Consider the following 22,133-nt stretch of genomic DNA (forward strand, 5'->3'; position numbering starts at 1 on the left):
AGCACACGAGCTTTATCCATGTGTCTTTGGAAAATATGCGAAAATTCGTCCAAGTAAGGTGATCCGAGATGTGCTCTACGGCAACTGCAACTTTTCCTGAGACTGAAGTAAATCCTGAAAAAGTAGAAGAATCCCAGAAGCGAGGTGAGTTCCCGGCACTTCTGCTGCTTCCATTACCCCTGTTGGGTCCAGTTGCACCTGATTTTGGTAAGGGATTGACAACAAGGATTTATCGTCTCCTTTCAGCAAACATTGGAATGCTTTATTAACGGTTTGGATTTGAAACAATGAATTGAGTACAGGGGAAAGCAAAGCGTGCGATAGTAATACAATAAGGTATGGTATGAATTTCTTAAATTTATTTCTCGAATGTATGAGTTGAATGGACATATGAAGTGCGTAGAAGACATATTAGGTGAGGTGACATTCTTTTTTTGCCGTACTATCAGAGAAATCGGCGACTGAACGACACGAGCAGCAGATTTTATCATCTAGTTATTATTTTTTTTTCTACGATGACGTCATAGTTGTGCCCGAATTTGTCCAAGCGAGTGAGCTCGATGAGACTCTGGGAGGAATAGAACAGAGGCGAGAGGAAGCGCATGCTAAGCAGCGAAAGAGTAGGCGCTGCGATAGATGCGTCGCGCTCAAACGGTTGAACAAATTCGGCGCCAGGTATATATTAGTTTTAAAGAAAAATGTACGGTACACAATGAAACGTCTTTTTTGAGCGAATATCCAAGAAATTTGACAATCTATTTTGAATCTATGTATATTTTCCATGCATGGGATAAATCTTTTTCTCATAAGGGAATTCATTAGAATCCTTTGGGGAACTTGCTGCGTACTCTCAACCTCCAAAGCATGAGCGATCCTTTCGTAATAGCCAGAAGGTGGCGCATTTCCCTTTACCCTGGAAGAATTAATTAGATGTCTAACATATCAATTTAGCAATTCAGTGATATTTACTTTAATCTCAAAGTCTCCACGTTTTATTGTCACAAACTCTGGATATTCGTTGGCGAGGAGATCTCTCGATGCCTGCGACATTTGAATCTTTTCTGGTTCTCCTGTAGATTCCATTCGAGATGCCATATTAACCTTAATTAAAAATCCAGTTGAGTCCTTAGCCTTGGCCAGCAGTATTTCTACACTTTTCCCACGGAAACTTACCGTATCACCGAACAGACAGTACCGTGGAGCGTTCAATCCAACAACAGCTGCAGCTACAGGACCGCTATGGAATCCTATACGGATGACCAATTTATCTGATTTACGATGAGGGATACGGTAGTTGACCAGAAACTGAAAGTAACAGGAGTATGCAGTTTACTGTAGTGTTGTGCACTTCAACTTCACATACTTGCATAATTTCGAGTGCGATATCGGCGACGTTGCTGATATGTCGTTTTCCATTTTCTTGAGGTATACCGGATACGACCATGTAGGCGTCACCGATTGTCTCCACCTAAATTCCTGCTATTTTCCACAGTGAAAGCCAACAATCGCTACAGTCAACAATTTCCATGAAAGGAAACAGATCTTTGCGTCTTCAACTTTCTATTTACATTTTTTTTTTGTTCTCAGACTTTCATTGCTTAAGTGCTCCATGCACTTTCATATCGTGATCTTGGAAGTGCTTTATTAATCTACAAATATGCTGTGCCTTAGTATAAATCACTTGAGTGATGAAAAATGTGCGAGAGTCTTGTGAATTCTTGGTAAGATCCATTGTAATGGACGGGTCAGCGTTTATTATATCAGTTACAATGCTAAAAACTAAAGAATAAAATGCATTGATGTGCGCAAACGTATTCGAATTCCTTTTAGAATCATTTGCGTTTCATTAGTGGCTATGCCTTAAGCGATGACTTGTGAGCGGAAGTCAATGAGTCAAATCAGTGTTTTTATCCTCCGAAACAAGCCTGGTACCAATTTATCGACCCCGGAGGAATGAAAGGTTTGGTTTTGTAGCGCGGTTTTGAATCATCGACCGTGTAGTCGTAGTCGAACTTCTTTTCAACTGCACTACATAACCCCAATTACTAAATGCTAAATAACCACATCTTTTTTTTTCAAAATCTATTCTTTTGATGTCTAACCTTATATCCATCATGCTTGTTGATGATTTCATCGAATCCCGAGTAGACGCTGTTGAGTAAATTGACGACCTTAATTCAGTTCAACTGAGGTGTATTTCCACCGCATTCGCATCTAAGCAAATCATTTAAGCGTACCTCAATAGGAGATGATGAACCGCAAAGCGTTGTGAATCCCACTACATCGCTAAAAAATACTGTAGCTGCCGAGTACATTTTTGGAGGAACGGGGCGCCCATTTTTAAGCTCATTTGCCACATATCTGGTAGTAAATGGATTTAGTTAACTACGAGGTAGAAGCATTTCCGAACAGTAATTACTTTGGTAGTAGTTGAGAGAGCAGTTGGTCAGCACGGACTGTGGCCTGCTCCAACATCCCCGTCCTTTCGCTTACGAGTTTTTCCAGATTATTGGCGTATTCCTCCATCATTCGGGTCATCGAATCAACAAGACTTCCTTTTCTAAAAATTCGCAGCTTTTTTCACTGAAATCTCCATATCATTTTCAATATTTCACAATTATTAAGAATTGCGAATATTATCAACAGCCTACAAGATGATTAAAACTGTTACGGATATGCCTTGGTACCCGCTTCCTGAGATCGGTAAGGCAAGGTCGCCTACATTAATTAATGAAAGGAGATTTTGCAGCGATTATTGTTGCGAAGATATCTCAATAACTTTTAGACAGCATACGATCGCAAGGAAAAGAGCGAAAAATCATTTTAAAAAACAGTAAAAGATACTCATCGGCCTATCGATTACTCCCTCGCCGTGGACGTAAGTCTTCATGGCTGCACAGTAACCGTAGTTACAAATACCCATACAACCCATACATAACATAGCTTATTTTGTTCTATTGAGAGGAACAGACAGCTTTATTCTTTACAAAATTTACTCTCTAAATTTTTTTTAGGAGCCCAAACCCACATACTTTAGCTGATATTTAGTTTTATGACAAAAATATTGCTTACGTTTTCAAAATTGATTCAGTGGACAGCCTCACTCTTCGTATGGAAGGCCGCGCGTCCGGCGCGTCGTGCCAACAGTCCTTAAATTCAGGAAACATTGTGACTGTTGCTGTCTGTTACCGTTAGTGGCTTTTGGTTATTTTACCTGAAGAAGAGCCTGAAGATCAGGATGGATCTGTCTGTCCTTCTGAATTTGTGGTCGGGCTATTTTCTCCCCTTCCATCGCCTTTGTAGAGAGTGCTAAACATATGTTTACTTTTCTCAATCTTTGAAAGAAAACTCCACTACTTCGTATTTTTGCAAAGTTTATTATTATGGATTAGGATCTAGTTCTTTATCTTTCTGCTTGTATAGCAGTTTTCTGAGCAGCCCGAGGAGCTCCTCTGAGGAAAAAGAAGCAGCGCAATAAAAATGACTAGTTAATTGCATTCCGTTTTTCTTGCACACTTACCCTCAAGGTCAACTTTATCACTGAACGGAAATGTTCTGAAAAGAATCTCGTACATCACCACTCCAAACGCGTAGATATCAGCTGCTCGTCGTTTTTCCAATGTCTGGAATTATTCTCTCCGAGAAACCATACCGATAGATCACTGAGTTTCTTCTGCCCGTTCTTCAAAAAAAAACCTGTGCGACCCAGGCTTGATCGACGCGACGTTTCTGATTCTTCTCATTTGCGAGTCGTATCTCTGGAGCGACGTAGAGGATCGCTGAAAGCGGAATTTTTCTCCTGACATTCTGCGAGGGAGTTCTCAATAACTAGATTTACATGTCATGATTTTTCAAGATAATTACTGGCAGTGCTTTAGGATTAAGCCCAGATTCGGTATATGGTAATGGTTAAATGACAGGACAGTCAAAGTTTTTCTAACTCATATTAATTTATATTTTTGTTCGATGATGATTCGCATGTTTGGTAACGCCCGCGCCCATGTTACAGTTTTCTTTGACATTTTGTTTTCTCAGCACGATGGCTCCGGTAGGTCGAAATTGAATGTTATTTCCTTTTTCTCGATATGTGCTGTTCTTCTTCTGAGCTGACCTGAGACTAAGAGTTGAGTTCCGCATGCGAAGAGTCACAAGTCTTATAGCTTATCCCTCGGTGAATAGAGTAGGGTGCGGTTAGCGGCGTTTGGAACAGTTTCAAACAACCTTCAACAATTACTAGTGGATTTTTGTTGACTATTCTCGTTTCCAGGATAGTGGCTACGTGATCCCACCAGTTTTTTGTCCAGCTTCAGTTTTATCATCTCCATCTTTAAGTATTTCTTCATTGATACTTCCGTGTTTCACCCATCTGTTAACAGCATCGGCGACGCCTAAAACTCAAACTTTTTTCCTCCTACAATTATTTCTGATAGTTGATATGTAGGTACTATAGTCGGGTCAATACGACATGAAACACGAGTGTAGTTGCGGTGCATTTGCGTACGCGCTCCAAACGGCGCGGCTGAGGCAGCAATTGAAACCGAGTTGGGACCGTCGCAAACTGCAGCGATTGGTGGTGCCAGCAAGGATTTCACCACGCTCCTAGCCACTACGCTCCACCGAAGTGCCTCGAAAGAAGCCGCGTACGCAATTGCGTACGTGTTTCATGTCGTTTTGACCCTACTATACTTATGGCAACGGCTTACCGTAATCTGTCAATTTAACCAGCCAATTGCGATCTATAAGAGCAGACCAGGTGGTAATACTGCCATGAAAGCCAATTTTCGACAAATGAAGGTATTCGATACCCTGAAAAACGGACACTAGCAATCGCAGACACTCAAAAAGGGTATAACCATAATATTCGAACCAGCGTGACATCTCTGATGAATGCTCCATGAAACTTCTCGTCGAGAACAAAGTTCTCATTGTAGATGACATCCTAAGCGATTTTTCTTAGATCTATCAATGTTGTGAAAAGTTCCAGACCCAATGGTCAATTTTATGGTCTTCAACGCAGATTATTTCGCTCGATTAGCCTTTTTGTGTAGGAGATCTAGCGACTAACCGCTCACCTGCAATGTTCCCCTGGAACAAAACTTCCAAAGTAGTAACATCTCAGCTTTTTCATTGAATGCCATTCCAAGAAAAGGGTTCAGATTGTCATGTACAGCTTGTTTCATCTAAACACCTTGACAGCAATAAACGCCAAGTTCATCTTATCATCCTATGCATTCATCCCTTTGTTTTGTACATCAAAAGAGTGCAGTGGTGGTGTACGCTTCTATGCATTTCCTATTGAGTGTTTGAAACAAGACATATATAAAGATAATGCGATGTTGACTTCTCATTTCCGTCTAATTTTGTCCGACTCCTATTCAACTCTACATAGACCTCAAACACCACAGTTTAAATGTAAATACAAATCAAATTTATGTCTAACACCAAACACATGCTTAAGATTATGCTTTTTTTGTTTCTTGAGCGAGTCGTTTGTGCTTGATTTGTTTTTCTTGTGGGATTTTCGCCATTTTATTCGTCATCGTTTTAATTTTATCACATATTTATTATAGTTCTACCACAACTTTTTATTATAGTTTTTAAATAGATGGTAAAGAACATACCCTCATGAGCAAAGTAAGATCCGTTTTGCCAAATTTTATAGGCCTTCGTTGTTCATACATACGGTAGGTGGCGTGGGTATTCACTCCAATGATGGCATGATGTTTCAGTGCCATTGTATTTGAATTCGACAACTTCGTTCTCTGCGAGTTCAAAGACAGCTGAAAGTAAGTTCAGTCAATTACATAGTTTCCTCGTCCCTTGGAGGATTCTAGATGTCTTTCACCGAAAATATTGAAATGAAGCAAATCATTCCTATAAGATCAATGCTGAATCGCCTACATTCGCAGGATGAGATAGTGACCATATGAAGGCAAAAAACCGTTGAGTTTCTTATATATGCAATAGTGGTACAATAAGATTTCTTGCGAGTTCTTCCTGTGATTATCGCTTATTGAAGATTAGGTCGGATTTACCATAGATTTCGCTTGCTCCTCGTCAATAATCTGGATATCATCTCTGAATATTCTCCATGGCATGCTGTTAAGAGCTTTGTTTTCGCTGAAAAGAGAAAGAGAACTGAATTATTTAAAATATGAATACTCATTTCGATAAAATTAGCGTGAACAATTCTAGAAGCGAATGAGAGAATGCTCGTGGTTTGCAAATAAAGAAAAGCGCAATAAATGCAATTCTAATGAGAAATATGGGATTTTTTCAAACAAAACAGAAGCTACACATTTTTATAGCTGTAGTACTGAACTAATTGGTTCTACTCCTGGTTCTTTTTTTACAGATTCTTACCTGCCATTTCGATTTAATGAACATAAAACCTACCAGTATCTTCTAAGAAACCAAGCTCCAATGATAGCGAGCAGAAAACATAATCCAGCTGAGCCACAAGCTATGATCATTGTGTAATCGCATTTCTCTCCTCTGCAAATTCGTGCTGTATTAAATGAGAACAACTCACCTGACAGTTTTGAGTTAAACTAATCATACTGTAACAGTTTACAGTACGGCGCTTTAATGAGAATGTGATAAAAAGATGACATTATTTATTTGAGAAATTGTCGTGCATGGTAAATAATAAGGAATTTCTTGCGAGGATCAAATATCCTGAAGATCTCACGTAAAACTACAACCACGTTGTTTCCATCTCCGAGGAAGGTTAGAGAAATACCATGTCGCTATTAAACGTGGGTTTGACACTCAAATAAAAGGAATATGGACACCATATCATGATGTGATTTCTATTTGTTGCCTTCAATCTTCCATATAAGAGAAGAGAGAGAGAGACAACTCGAGTCATCGACCTCTTTTCGCACAGCCTCAACAGCAACTACAACCAGGGCCTTCGATCTCTTGCAGCATAGCCATAACAGCAACTACGACTACCGCTGCCCCCCTGATGCCGTATAGCCTCAACAGCAACTACAACCAGGGCCTTCGATCTCTTGCAGCATAGCCATAACAGCAACTACAACTACCGCTGCCGCGACAATGCCTGATAGCCTCAGCAGCAACTACAACTAGTGCCGCATTTCTCTTGCTGCAGAGCCTCCACAGCAACTACAACCAGGGCCTTCAATCTCTTGCAGCATAGCCATAACAGCAACTACAACTACCGCTGCCGCGACAATGCCTGATAGCCTCAGCAGCAACTACAACTAGTGCCGCATTTCTCTTGCTGCAGAGCCTCCACAGCAACTACAACCAGGGCCTTCGATCTCTTGCAGCATAGCCTCAACAGCAACTACGACTACCGCTGCCCCCCTGATGCCATATAGCCTCACCAGCAAATACGACTACTGCTGCCGCGCTGATGCCTTATAGCCTCAGCAGCAACTACAACTGCCGCGACGATGCCTGATAGCCTCAACAGCAACTACAACTAGTGCCGTTTTTCTCTTGCTGCAGAGCCTCCACAGCAACTACAACCAGGGTCTTCGATCTCTTGCAGCATAGCCACAACAGCAGCTACGACTACCGCTGCCACGCTGATCTCTTATAGCCTCAGCAGCAACTACGACTACCGCGCTGATTCCTTATAGCCTCAGCAGCAACTACAACTGCCGCGACGATGCCTGATAGCCTCAACAGCAACTACAACTAGTGCCGTTTTTCTCTTGCTGCAGAGCCTCCACAGCAACTACAACCAGGGTCTTCGATCTCTTGCAGCATAGCCACAACAGCAACTACGACTACCGCTGCCACGCTGATCTCTTATAGCCTCAACAACAACTACAACCAGTGCCGCTTTTCTCTTGCTGTAGAGCCTCCACAGCAACTACAACCAGGGCCTTCAATCTCTTGCAGCATAGCCTCAACAGCAACTACGACTACCGCTGCCCCCCCTGATGCCATATAGCCTCACCAGCAAATACGACTACTGCTGCCGCGCTGATGCCTTATAGCCTCAGCAGCAACTACAACTGCCGCGACGATGCCTGATAGCCTCAACAGCAACTACAACTAGTGCCGTTTTTCTCTTGCTGCAGAGCCTCCACAGCAACTACAACCAGGGTCTTCGATCTCTTGCAGCATAGCCACAACAGCAGCTACGACTACCGCTGCCACGCTGATCTCTTATAGCCTCAGCAGCAACTACGACTACCGCGCTGATTCCTTATAGCCTCAGCAGCAACTACAACTGCCGCGACGATGCCTGATAGCCTCAACAGCAACTACAACTAGTGCCGTTTTTCTCTTGCTGCAGAGCCTCCACAGCAACTACAACCAGGGTCTTCGATCTCTTGCAGCATAGCCACAACAGCAGCTACGACTACCGCTGCCACGCTGATCTCTTATAGCCTCAGCAGCAACTACGACTACCGCGCTGATTCCTTATAGCCTCAGCAGCAACTACAACTGCCGCGACGATGCCTGATAGCCTCAACAGCAACTACAACTAGTGCCGTTTTTCTCTTGCTGCAGAGCCTCCACAGCAACTACAACCAGGGTCTTCGATCTCTTGCAGCATAGCCACAACAGCAACTACGACTACCGCTGCCACGCTGATCTCTTATAGCCTCAACAACAACTACAACCAGTGCCGCTTTTCTCTTGCTGTAGAGCCTCCACAGCAACTACAACCAGGGCCTTCAATCTCTTGCAGCATAGCCTCAACAGCAACTACGACTACCGCTGCCCCCCTGATGCCATATAGCCTCACCAGCAAATACGACTACTGCTGCCGCGCTGATGCCTTATAGCCTCAGCAGCAACTACAACTGCCGCGACGATGCCTGATAGCCTCAACAGCAACTACAACTAGTGCCGTTTTTCTCTTGCTGCAGAGCCTCCACAGCAACTACAACCAGGGTCTTCGATCTCTTGCAGCATAGCCACAACAGCAGCTACGACTACCGCTGCCACGCTGATCTCTTATAGCCTCAGCAGCAACTACGACTACCGCGCTGATTCCTTATAGCCTCAGCAGCAACTACAACTGCCGCGACGATGCCTGATAGCCTCAACAGCAACTACAACTAGTGCCGTTTTTCTCTTGCTGCAGAGCCTCCACAGCAACTACAACCAGGGTCTTCGATCTCTTGCAGCATAGCCACAACAGCAACTACGACTACCGCTGCCACGCTGATCTCTTATAGCCTCAACAACAACTACAACCAGTGCCGCTTTTCTCTTGCTGTAGAGCCTCCACAGCAACTACAACCAGGGCCTTCAATCTCTTGCAGCATAGCCTCAACAGCAACTACGACTACCGCTGCCACGCTGATCTCTTATAGCCTCAGCAGCAACTACGACTACCGCGCTGATTCCTTATAGCCTCAGCAGCAACTACAACTGCCGCGCTGATTCCTTATAGCCTCAGCAGCAACTACAACTGGTGCCGCTTTTCTCTTGCTGCACAGCCTCCACAACAACTACAACCAGGGCCTTCGATTTCTCGCAGCATAGCCACAACAGCAACTACGACTACCGCTGCCACGCTGATCTCTTATAGCCTCACCAGCAAATACGACTACTGCTGCCGCGCTGATGCCTTATAGCCTCAGCAGCAACTACAACTGCCGCGACGATGCCTGATAGCCTCAACAGCAACTACAACTAGTGCCGTTTTTCTCTTGCTGCAGAGCCTCCACAGCAACTACAACCAGGGTCTTCGATCTCTTGCAGCATAGCCACAACAGCAACTACGACTACCGCTGCCACGCTGATCTCTTATAGCCTCACCAGCAAATACGACTACTGCTGCCGCGCTGATGCCTTATAGCCTCAGCAGCAACTACAACTGCCGCGACGATGCCTGATAGCCTCAACAGCAACTACAACTAGTGCCGTTTTTCTCTTGCTGCAGAGCCTCCACAACAACTACAACCAGGGCCTTCGATTTCTCGCAGCATAGCCACAACAGCAACTACGACTACCGCTGCCACGCTGATCTCTTATAGCCTCACCAGCAAATACGACTACCGCTGCCCCCCTGATGCCATATAGCCTCACCAGCAAATACGACTACTGCTGCCGCGCTGATGCCTTATAGCCTCAGCAGCAACTACAACTAGTGCCGTTTTTCTCTTGCTGCAGAGCCTCCACAGCAACTACAACCAGGGTCTTCGATCTCTTGCAGCATAGCCACAACAGCAACTACGACTACCGCTGCCACGCTGATCTCTTATAGCCTCAACAGCAACTACAACCAGGGCCTTCGATTTCTCGCAGCATAGCCACAACAGCAACTACGACTACCGCTGCCACGCTGATCTCTTATAGCCTCAACAGCAACTACGACTACCGCTGCCCCCCTGATGCCATATAGCCTCACCAGCAAATACGACTACTGCTGCCGCGCTGATGCCTTATAGCCTCAGCAGCAACTACAACTGCCGCGACGATGCCTGATAGCCTCAACAGCAACTACAACTAGTGCCGTTTTTCTCTTGCTGCAGAGCCTCCACAGCAACTACAACCAGGGTCTTCGATCTCTTGCAGCATAGCCACAACAGCAACTACGACTACCGCTGCCACGCTGATCTCTTATAGCCTCAACAGCAACTACAACCAGTGCCGCTTTTCTCTTGCTGTAGAGCCTCCACAGCAACTACAACCAGGGCCTTCAATCTCTTGCAGCATAGCCACAACAGCAACTACGACTACCGCTGCCGCGCTGATGCCTTATAGCCTCAGCAGCAACTACAACTGCCGCGCTGATTCCTTATAGCCTCAGCAGCAACTACAACTGGTGCCGCTTTTCTCTTGCTGCACAGCCTCCACAACAACTACAACCAGGGCCTTCGATTTCTCGCAGCATAGCCACAACAGCAACTACGACTACCGCTGCCACGCTGATCTCTTATAGCCTCAACAGCAACTATGACTACCGCGCTGATTCCTTATAGCCTCAGCAGCAACTACAACTGCCGCGACGATGCCTGATAGCCTCAACAGCAACTACAACTAGTGCCGTTTTTCTCTTGCTGCAGAGCCTCCACAGCAACTACAACCAGGGTCTTCGATCTCTTGCAGCATAGCCACAACAGCAACTACGACTACCGCTGCCACGCTGATCTCTTATAGCCTCAACAGCAACTACAACCAGTGCCGCTTTTCTCTTGCTGTAGAGCCTCCACAGCAACTACAACCAGGGCCTTCAATCTCTTGCAGCATAGCCACAACAGCAACTACGACTACCGCTGCCACGCTGATCTCTTATAGCCTCAGCAGCAACTACGACTACCGCGCTGATTCCTTATAGCCTCAGCAGCAACTACAACTGCCGCGACGATGCCTGATAGCCTCAACAGCAACTACAACTAGTGCCGTTTTTCTCTTGCTGCAGAGCCTCCACAGCAACTACAACCAGGGTCTTCGATCTCTTACAGCATAGCCACAACAGCAACTACGACTACCGCTGCCACGCTGATCTCTTATAGCCTCAACAGCAACTACAACCAGTGCCGCTTTTCTCTTGCTGTAGAGCCTCCACAGCAACTACAACCAGGGCCTTCAATCTCTTGCAGCATAGCCACAACAGCAACTACGACTACCGCTGCCGCGCTGATGCCTTATAGCCTCAGCAGCAACTACAACTGCCGCGCTGATTCCTTATAGCCTCAGCAGCAACTACAACTGGTGCCGCTTTTCTCTTGCTGCACAGCCTCCACAACAACTACAACCAGGGCCTTCGATTTCTCGCAGCATAGCCACAACAGCAACTACGACTACCGCTGCCACGCTGATCTCTTATAGCCTCAACAGCAACTACGACTACCGCTGCCCCCCTGATGCCATATAGCCTCACCAGCAAATACGACTACTGCTGCCGCGCTGATGCCTTATAGCCTCAGCAGCAACTACAACTGCCGCGACGATGCCTGATAGCCTCAACAGCAACTACAACTAGTGCCGTTTTTCTCTTGCTGCAGAGCCTCCACAGCAACTACAACCAGGGCCTTCGATCTCTTGTAGCATAGCCACAACAGCAACTACGACTACCGCTGCCACGCTGATCTCTTATAGCCTCAGCAGCAACTACGACTGGAGTCATCGGTCTTTTTTCCCATAGCCTCTTTAGCGACTACTGCTGCCGCGCTGATGCCTTATAGCCTCAGCAGCAACTACGAGTGAAGTCATTGGTCTCTTTTCCCATAGCTTCTTTTGCAACTACCGCTGCTGCGCTGATGCCTTATAACCTCAACAGCAACTACGACTGAATACTGGTACTCCGTACTTGCTAGGACACACAGTACGTATGCTTCCACTCTCATTGGTGACTGGTTAGGTTGTGGCGTTGTTAGATGTTTGCTAGAAGTCGATGGACAAGGCCATTTCCTCTTTCACTCATTGTTGGCGAAGACTTCTCTTCACGCCATTCTCATGAAGGATGCAAAATTCATTTAAAACTTTTCAGTTCAGCTGTTCCGAGTATGAGATTTAGAAGCATTATTCGAAGTTTTATGTTGTTTAAATCTGAAGGTCTCTGTTTGATGAAAAAATTTAGGTTCAGAAAGGAAACGAGGTACTGCAGCTCCTAGGTGGCAGATAATGAAAATGAAAATCAAGTACCTATATCCGCATGTGGGATCGTCATTTGGCAGTGATCCGTCCGCCGATGGCCAAAACGACGTCAGCAGTTCGGTAACGTTCTAAACTTGCCAAAACTCACTACTTTTTTAATGCGGGGCGCAGCAAAAAAAAGTATACTACAGGAGTAATTTTTTATTTTGCCTCTCTTTGTTTAGAAAAAGAAATTTTTGTTCTGTATTCATTGGAGGAGAAAGAAATATGCACTAAGAAAAGTGTCTGAAAGGTCATGACAGAGTGCGTCAAGTAATTGCCGACAAGGAGTCATTTCGATGTGGAGATGGCGAGTGTCTGTCTGATTTTGGAACTCGCCTCATAGCAAAGCCAGGTGTAAAAAATTTTGAAAATGTGCAAGCACCCATTTCTCGTGGTCAGCCTCTTTCATAGATTACATGAAAGATAACATGATGACATTACACAAAATTACATGATTACGCGTAAAACTAAGAACAGAAAAACCTCAAGCGTGGGTGTCTCCCTTCAAGCGTTTTTTACATTTAGGATATGTTATGATACCATGGCTCGCTAGAATTTGAAAAAAACCTACAATTTGAATGCATCCGGTGTCCGTTTTCAGTCCATCACAGTTCGTAATAATCGACGGTGCCATGCTCGCAAATGGAGTGACCTAAATTATGGGAAATGTTCAAAGAGGAGAACTTTTCGCAAGTTAGCTAATACTTTGAGGCAGATGTAAGACTTTCGTAAAGCTACTGCCCTCAGACCGCGAGGATGAGAGGAGCTATCAAGGATCCCCGCTTTCAGCACAGCCGAAGCTTCAGGTGATTTGACCCAACTTATACATACACATGCAAAAAAAAAACACATAAAGCAAAGCAACCCAGTCACTCGACAGATACGCTTTGACCATTTGTCCCAATGACACCATCTTCTTGGTCCTCGTCTACCAATTTTGATTTATTTGAAAATACTGTCATTATTTACATCACACTCGTTGTGTGACATGTTTTGCGTCTGTTTTATCGTATGGTTATGTTCTGTTTCAAAAAATAACACGGAAAGTACCTGATTTCTATTTTTGTCCACAAAAAATGCTGAGTAGTATGGGACGCGTTCAGCGAGGTCGTCTAACATCACTGTTCCACTTCCGACTCCAGCGTTAGAAACCATGCCTATAAAATGAGTATAGTCTAAGTTAGTTATTAGTTGCACAGTAGTTTTTACAAAATCTACGACTGTTATCTTGAATTTATTCCTTTTTCCGTGTATAAGTGCTCAAGGTCAGGATAAGAGGTTCCGCAGTGACTGCACGCTGGTTCGAAAGCGCCCAAGTGCTAAACCAGGCTTTCATCCTTCCTGGGTCGATAAATTAGTACCGGACTTGTCTGCCAGGATAAAAGCAGTGCCTTTGACACATCCATTAGCCACTGCAAGCCATTGTAAGGTTGCCCGCGCGTTCGGAAATTTCAAATGCTTCTGAACTGAAGACGATCACGTAGGTGCGTCCCCATAGGGGTTGATCAGCCCCGTTCACGTTACCCTTTATTCTTTCTTCGTCATTGACCTCGCCAGCCGGCTGCTAAAGCAGATCGATTAAGTTTGCTCTCGTCATCCGCTCTTCTGCACAAAAGAATATCTGGGCGGACATTGAAAACGCGATTCAGTACCAGAGGAGATCGTGAGTTGCTCCCCAAATCCTTACGCAGTTCACTTCCTTTTATTATTAAATATTCATAGCATCGGTTTTTATATCCCCGAAGCCAGAATATTCTAGAAATTGATTATTTTGGTACTACCTCCTCAATTTTTTTCAGTCGTCCTCAAAAAACGGACTTAGTTCATACGAATACGTGAAAACGCACCACCGTGAACGCGCCGCTTCCACATGCGAGTGGTCAGGAATCAATGAGGTCTCGCCAGGTCATTCAAGCAAAAGGGATGAACAGTCTGCTGAGGTGAACGGAACAACCACAAGGTTGCCGCGTTATATCGTACCTCGTAGGAACTAAGGCGACTGCTTTTCAGGACTATTAAGGAGGAATGGCACGTGATCACGCTCACACCCGTCATCAATATCCCAAACTCTATATTTGTACAGCCTATAACTTTTCACTTGCCTGGAACTGTCATTCGTCTCATGGCATTCCACATAAGCTTTCCATCTGTAATCGAAGAGAATTTGCCGGTTTTGTTCAGAACCCGACGACCTGCCACTGCGAACATTTTGAACGCATCGAACAGTGCAATGTATCCGTAGATGTTGCTCTGAACAGCTGCTATTTATGAGCGTTGAATCCTCATTGCTGTAGATCACCCTCGCTGTTTCTAAGCGTAATGAAAGATGCTCGATCGATCTGAGTTTTTTAATAACACATGTAACAATACCAAATATAGATCAAATTTATGTTTTATCTTTTCAAACAAGTTTGGTGCCAATTTACAGGACGCGGAAGAATAAAAGGAATCAGGGCGGACTATAGAGACTGCGAGGCACTCGTCCCAAGAGATTGTATAACATAATAAATATAAAACTAAACATAAAGTATAATGATAAAGTAAATGATGAAATAAAATAATAACAGTGAAATAAATGAAACGGTAGTGAAATAAATAGAAACTAAGGAGAAATCAGTCGAATTTTTGTGTTGTTTCAGTGAGAAAATCGCGTTTTTTACAAAATTACATTATTCACCATGTTAGTTATTTTTGAAACCGTTTTTGTCAAAATGGCATATGTAATTTTTAGGTACTAAAGGAGTTTATAAGGGAATCTCAAACGATAATTTTTATTTCATTCAAAACATTTAAAAAAAACACATATTTCTAATCATCCAAAGGAAAATTCTTGGTATAGTATTCCAGAATGACATATAGTCGAGGACGATAAAATATGTAAAAAGGCAGTTTCTTCTCCTTTACGAACAGAATTCGTACAAAACCTTACCAAATCAATGTCCTTTTCGTCGAGCCCAATGGAATTCAGCCGTTCCACAAACGGTGTGATCATGCGGTCATCGAAACCGTTGGTGTCGTCAACCTAAGTTTTTTTTAAATGAATTTTCCTAAATAAAATCGAAAATTCTGACTTCCACTGATAACTACAAGAAAACCAACCAGGATACAATTTCCATAAGTCTGTTTGACTCTTTCTAAGATTGAATTATCGCTGCCAACGAATGGCGACGCTCCATTGCTTCCTTCTTGCAACCATGGGAAAATAAAAGCAAATTCTGCTTCCAGGAGCCCATATTTGGCCGTTGCTTCCCGAAATATCGATGTGAGGTCACGTGTTGACGAGAACATTACAATGACAACTGAAATTAGCAGATTGGGAATAATCCCCGAGACGCTTTCTGTCGTTTGAAGTTGCGTGCTTTCGAAGGTAAGGATCTTCATGGTCGCTGGGTTCAAATTTAAGGATCTCACTTTTTTCCAGAGGTTTCATTTGCAGACATTATTCAGCCATACGCCTGTTAATCTTCAAGTTAAACAAGTTGTTATATTTAGCGCTCATATATTGACAAAATTACAAATTAATTAAAACTAAATTGATGTAAAAAAGATGTACAAAATTTCGAACTTTTACCTTGCAGGTAATGAAAATTCATTTTAGCGTGTTAGAAAGAATTTTAAATTTTCTAGAACTTTCCCCATACCATTAAATCTTCATTATTTTCTGTCAAATTTCCAACAGCTATGAACTTCGCATCCCAGGAAAAAAAACTCGACTTTATTCATTCTCAATCTATCCAACTCACTGCATGAAGAAATGTTAATGTCCCTATTTCATTGTTTGTCGATATTACACGACTCTCTCATTTTCATGGGAATGCGTGGACGCGTTAAAGTTAATTGTCGCTAAATTTAATAGATTTTCCAATTTTCCTGCACAGCAATATAGTATCCCGACCCTCATCATATTTTGATTTGATTTCATCATATTTTGAGGTCATCATCGACTTAAAAAATCTGCTTTTTTTCGTGTGATAAGTATTATATAGTCTTATTTTCGTTGTTCACTTGTAAATAATATTAATCATTAGAAAACATAGAAATATTTCTGGAATTTGCTTAAGTACAACTCAGAATTATACCCACTCCTAGAATTTGCTCGAATTTCCTCCAATTGTCCGCCGTTCAGCATATCCTGAACTGTTGCTGCCTCTTCGAAAAGGATCTTCCTGGTGACTGTGATTCCATGACGCTTCAAAACGGGCTCAAACGCCATCAGTTTCTCGTAAGCAGATGCGCCAATATTCGAAACTAAAGACACCTAAAAAATCACAAGTATGGCCTGTGGGGTCGAACAGCGGTTTAGTTTTGTTTTCATTGTTCCCGTCAGAGCGCTCTTTTGTGGAATTGTAGATTCGAGAAAGTCGTAGAATTATATAGAAGAACATCCGGTTGGATTACGGCACCCGTAGCGGAAGACTTATGAATAATATATATGCGATACGACTTATATTCGAAAAATCAGTTACTTTTTTTGGGACATTTCTAATATGAGGAGTTCCGACGTCCATCCTCGCAGACTCCTTTCGGGACCGACAGTTATTGCCGTCGAGAGAATTCTTTTCAAAGATAGGACCAGTTCACAGCAGCGCAACGAAAGTATCTGCTATATTTCAATTTTTTCATATTAAAGAAATCACCAGAAATTCATGTTGTCCCCAACCAATTGGTTATTTTGGCAATTTTTTAAAAAGTACTATCAGGATCTCATTTACGCAGTGAACATTTTTTGTGCGAAAAATTTAAAGAATTTAGAGCTAAACTTTTGCAATGCTGAGTTGAACATTGAGGCCAAGCATTGCCCTGTGGATTTTTTTTTGGTAATTTACCCTCTGATTCTGCTTCGCTCCTTGAGGAATTGGTTTAGATTTACTTATCCCCTATTTACTTCTCCTCTCCAGTGTGCCCTCACCTTCTTCCACCGATAGTGTTTTATGAACGCTGCAGTTGCCTCAGCTATCGTATTCATCGTTCTCAACGATGTACGGACGAGAGTTTTGTAAATCTGAATAAAATTATCACAGTACTTATTCTTTTTCATATAATCTTTCAACTAAAATAAGAATAAGTGGAGAAAAAATTCGCCTGCGGACCTTCTTATTTGACAGAGCGTTAGCTGTCGCCATATATGCGATTATGGGTATGTTCCAGAAGTTCGCCATTGTCGCCACAGGAATCATTTCTGTAGTGGACAGACAAATTATATTCTTTAAAAATGAAATTTGTTTTTTTTTTTTCCACGGGTTACTTTTTAATCTTTCCCGGCTTCCAATTAATCATGCCATTCTACGTGAAGCTACCCTTTTTGTTCCATTAATTTTGTTTCTTAGAAAAAGAAAATTGAACCTGTCTAGTATTAGATCGCTTACACCTACTCTGGTCATACAGTATAGTTCTAATCCCAGTCAATCATAACTTTTCACATCAGACGTCCTAAAAACGTTGTTTTTTACTGCCTCCGGGCAAAAAAGGCTCCATTTAAACTAACTATGTAAGAGTTTTTATCTCACACAAGTCGCATTTATTTCTTTTTCAATACTCAAATTTTCGCAAAATTATGTTAACCATAATTGATGTGGATCATTCAGAAATAATAGATTTTCTCTGTTCCAATAGTGAAATTTTCCAATAGCAGTTCTGGAACTCGAACGGTGAAAAACTTCCGGAAAATTAGAAGAAAATTGTAAGCAATAAAAATATTCATTGTTATATTATATATTTTATATATTCGGAGTTATATGAAGTCTTTTTTGTCGCAAACTTTAAGGATGGAAAGATGGATAAGAGAACTAAATATAATTCCGGAGATAATTTCTTGCGATGATTTAACATTCTTATTTCGACTGGATTTAATCTTAACTTGGATTCGTTTAACAATTTTTTTAGATATCAGTTCTGTTTTCTAATTTAGAGAGGAAGAGGATGTTCCGTTCAATTCCTTTAAAGTCTGTGGAATTAAAAATATTCTACATAGTCCTTTACTTTCATTCCTCTCTTGCCTTTTCTCCTCTTTCACCTCTTCTTATTAATTTTTGATAAAAAAGCAAATGGAGTGTCCGTGTACCGGAAAAATTTCCATGACAGTTGAGGTCATCTTGCATTCTTCTTTCTTTTTTTTCGCCACCTAAATGTGCCGACTCATCCGTGAAAATGAACGAGATGGGCATGGATATGCTGCGAATGTTCCATTTCCGTTTATAGTACGTTTCATTTCTTTTGACTGCCTCCTGCTTTTGCTTTTCGTCTCTGGATAATCATCTCATTCTCGAGGATAATCCATGTTTACGAAGTAGAAGCGGTTGATGTGTCAAAGATTCTAATGGGTTGCTTCATTGTATATATTTACCTCCAGATCCGGATCATTATAGCCCAGAGCTCATTTAATTTGTTTTGCCTCATCACTCTTCGTTACTACTTCTGTTATTTATTTACACATGCTCACATCACGTTTTTTTTAGTTATTTTTTGACGTATTTTCCAAAGCGCAGTTTTACAAACAGAGCTAAGTATAAACTAGCCCGTTCAAGTCCAACTGATTACAAACCAGCGCTACAGTATGGTCCCAGGAATGTGGTCACGTGCTCGATATGGTAGAGATCGGCCGCTGCTGCCACTCCTTCGAAAGCATCGCCGCATCCGTTTCGCGAGATAATTCTGTAATTAAATTAGATGAGGAGCCTTAATAAATAGCTTCACATTTAATAGCACAAAATTTAATTTTTAGGAGCACGGGCTTTTATAGTTTTTTTGGGAACTTACAAGATTATCCAGAAGCCAGGTTGTCTTCTTTTCTTTTTTTCTTCTTCTTTTTGGCGAAATCTTTTTTCTATTTTACAGTGGAATTTTTGTCAGGCTACTGTAGAACAGATTGCGATTTTTGTCGCGTATATCACACACACTAAAAATACTAACAAATAAATTTTAAAATAGCAAACCATGATTTTGACGTGGTAAGGGAATCCGCGGGAAGAGCTAGAGATGGCGTAGAATTTTACGGAATCCTCGGAATCCTCAATTGCTTGATTAAGTAAACCCATACAACGGGGAGTTGAGGGACCAGAGCGTGCACTAGGTGGCACGTCCTAACGTATCGCGTATGAACAAACGCATTTTTTTTTTAACGAAAATTAAGGAGAGTTGACCGGAACCACCCGGAATCCGGCAAACAACAACCTAATCTCTAGCTTTTCCTGCGAATTCCTCCACCACGTCAGATTTCTGGCATGCTGCTTTTAAATTGCAATAAAATATGAGAACTTATTGACGTGAGATTTGGAAAAGAATTGAAATTTTCTGGAGAGGAACAACTGAATAGAGAGAGAGAGGATTCAAAAGATCATTGAAAGAAGGAAGGTAGAAAGTTCCGTGTTATCGTTGAGGACCTCGTCAAAAAAAAAAAACGGATCCATGCGATCAACACTGCTCTGCCTTGAGAATCGGCTTTATGTGGTTAGAGATTAATCCAGTCTCCATCTACAGTATCCTAAAAAATGATCACTAACGTAGACCAGCTACGTCACTATTATTAAGGATGTATTTAAATAAATCTGTTATCGCAAGCACCACAGATACTGTCGCTGTAAACTAAAAAATACTCCGGTGAAACTATGTTTTGATAACCTTTTCATAACCTTCCGGGAAAACAACTCCCAGATCCTTTTGTTTTCGCAAACTTTCCCTATTTTCCATTGTTTTCTCCTGAACGTTTCGTAATAGCCTCCGGAAAACTTAGCCTCCGGAATACTTAGCGCTTAGTTCCCTTACGTTTGTATTTTTTCCCAATCACCGTGCAACAGCATTCTGATAAATTACTCGTACAGTTACTAAGTACATACTATCAACGAAAAGTGCCATCAATAAGTAACAGTCGAGAAATGATTGAAATTGTTAGTGAATGAATGAATGAATGGTCGAATAGACAGAGAAGAATTGAATGAGAAGAAAAAATGAAGAACTTTCCCAAATTTACAAAAAAATCATGGAAAAGAATAAATATGCAAAATAAAGAAAACAAGGCAAGAAGAAACGAAAGAAATGGCCGAGAAAAATTCAAAGATTGAGAAAGCTGCACAAAAAGAATTCGGCGAAATTTCAGATTTGGATTAGAGCAAATAAGACGTACAATTAACGAAATAAATAAAATATTATAATAAGAAAAAAAGTTGTTTTTATTTTGCCACGTATTAATCGAAAATTAAAAAAAGTAAATGTCACACACTTTGATTCGTTTTTTTCCTTTGCAGATCTCCTTATTGCCTGATTTTAAAGATTCAAACGATGAGTTTTACTCACTCAATATCCATGTCCGGTCCAAGAGTTCCATCCTCCTGCAACTCCTTTCGTGCAAGATCCAGAACTTTCTCATAATTAGGCAGAGCTCCTATCGCTCCGATATGTCCAACAAGGACCTGGAATTTTGAAGATTTGAATTAATTAATAGTGGGTAAATTCGATTGAATGAAAAAATAAGTAAATCCGAAAAAAAAAATCCACACTGAACACTTACAACGTTATCACGTTTCGATGAATTGATGACAACCTGCGTAAGGGTGGGTATAACGAAATACAGAAAATAAACAACAATAAGAAACTGAGGCCTCAGCACAGGCGACATATGAATTTTCCAGCGCATATGTGAAAGGAATGTGCTCTGTGTCCGGATGGATCCCGATATCACTGAGGCTAAGCCTCTTTTTCCATGATTACATAAACCATGAGAATCTATGTAGCTGGCTTGATCATACAATTAGTTAGAGTAGTAGCTATTACAGACTCGGTTTACGTCGTCCCACTGCAAATCACTTAAGCAGCTTAAGGCAGCGCTACGAATAAATATCGTATCACTATCAAATACCCATCTGTAGCAAAAATACTATGACTTCAAGGATTGATACACAGGAATCACAAGGAATTTTGTATATTTGTTCCGCTGGCAGTGTTTGAAAAATCTCAAGTCCCAAAAATTTTTGCGTCAGTATAGTTTGGCGAAGATAGTGTGAAGAACGGCCCTCCTTGAGACCAATGCTCATTCAGGACATCTCACTGGGATCGCGAGATGACCAGCCTGAGGATCAGGGAGAAGCAAAGGACTGATTCCAGAATGAACGCTGCGTAGATCGAAAAGAGGCGATCATTCTGCCTTTGTAATCCATCAATATCCGAACTCCTCACAACTTCGAACACAACCGGCCCGCTCCTCGACAACCGTTGATGTCCATCCGACAAGAAATTCATATACGGATATCAAGCAACCACTTGTAATCTCTTTTCTTTTTTGTGTGTTTGTTTGTTTGAAATTTTCCCATAGCTCTCTTGTTAGCTGGAATGGTGCTACGTAATCATGGAACTTGTGAATATCCCATGCTTTGTTTACACCGTCCACATATTTACCACCGATTCTTCCCGTACTCATTTTCCATAGATGAAATCCGGCTTCCATTTCATATATCATCTCATTAGTTATTAGTTAATTCCATTAATACATTAATTATCGCTTTAGGTCTAAGGAAGAAGAGTAGATATTACGAAATGATGTTAGATGTCTGGTAAGAGTT

At 42.0% G+C, this 22,133-nt stretch overlaps 3 protein-coding genes across 6 annotated transcripts; 1 reads left to right on the forward strand and 2 right to left on the reverse strand.

Moving 5' to 3' along the window:
* Window positions 1-850: 850 nt before the first annotated feature.
* RB195_016581 (uncharacterized protein) lies at window positions 851-13,737 on the reverse strand (the record flags this gene model as incomplete). 2 transcript variants are annotated; one of them, XM_064183170.1, is made up of 21 exons in its annotated part: window positions 851-913; window positions 970-1,101; window positions 1,174-1,305; window positions 1,364-1,468; window positions 2,103-2,171; window positions 2,238-2,361; window positions 2,420-2,560; window positions 3,073-3,149; window positions 3,215-3,309; window positions 3,521-3,623; window positions 3,697-3,779; window positions 4,290-4,388; window positions 4,704-4,806; window positions 4,868-4,939; window positions 5,073-5,180; window positions 5,622-5,780; window positions 6,036-6,120; window positions 6,397-6,495; window positions 12,589-12,668; window positions 13,154-13,234; window positions 13,633-13,737. In XM_064183170.1, the coding sequence occupies 21 exons, from the start codon at window positions 13,735-13,737 to the stop codon at window positions 851-853; spliced, it is 2,115 nt and encodes a 704-aa protein (XP_064039051.1). The 2 variants fall into 2 exon arrangements, with proteins under 2 accessions (XP_064039051.1, XP_013304273.2); XM_013448819.2 differs by lacking the exons at window positions 12,589-12,668; window positions 13,154-13,234; window positions 13,633-13,737 and having other exon boundaries at window positions 6,397-6,473.
* On the forward strand, window positions 12,568-14,824 carry RB195_016582 (uncharacterized protein; the record flags this gene model as incomplete). 2 transcript variants are annotated; one of them, XM_064183172.1, is made up of 3 exons in its annotated part: window positions 12,568-12,660; window positions 14,382-14,522; window positions 14,593-14,601. In XM_064183172.1, 3 exons carry the CDS (start codon window positions 12,568-12,570, stop codon window positions 14,599-14,601), a joined length of 243 nt encoding a protein of 80 aa, XP_064039052.1. The 2 variants fall into 2 exon arrangements, with proteins under 2 accessions (XP_064039052.1, XP_064039053.1); XM_064183171.1 differs by lacking the exon at window positions 12,568-12,660 and having other exon boundaries at window positions 14,473-14,522; window positions 14,593-14,824.
* Window positions 14,677-21,193, reverse strand: RB195_016583 (uncharacterized protein; the record flags this gene model as incomplete). 2 transcript variants are annotated; one of them, XM_013448821.2, is made up of 9 exons in its annotated part: window positions 14,677-14,832; window positions 15,512-15,604; window positions 15,682-15,881; window positions 16,666-16,840; window positions 17,492-17,584; window positions 17,673-17,761; window positions 19,124-19,233; window positions 20,872-20,987; window positions 21,086-21,193. In XM_013448821.2, the coding sequence occupies 9 exons, from the start codon at window positions 21,191-21,193 to the stop codon at window positions 14,677-14,679; spliced, it is 1,140 nt and encodes a 379-aa protein (XP_013304275.2). The 2 variants fall into 2 exon arrangements, with proteins under 2 accessions (XP_013304275.2, XP_064039054.1); XM_064183173.1 differs by lacking the exon at window positions 14,677-14,832 and adding an exon at window positions 15,042-15,098.
* Between the last annotated feature and the right edge of the window lie 940 nt (window positions 21,194-22,133).

Source organism: Necator americanus, chromosome II, assembly GCF_031761385.1.
Source record: "Necator americanus strain Aroian chromosome II, whole genome shotgun sequence".
Taxonomy (NCBI): Eukaryota; Metazoa; Nematoda; class Chromadorea; order Rhabditida; family Ancylostomatidae; genus Necator; species Necator americanus.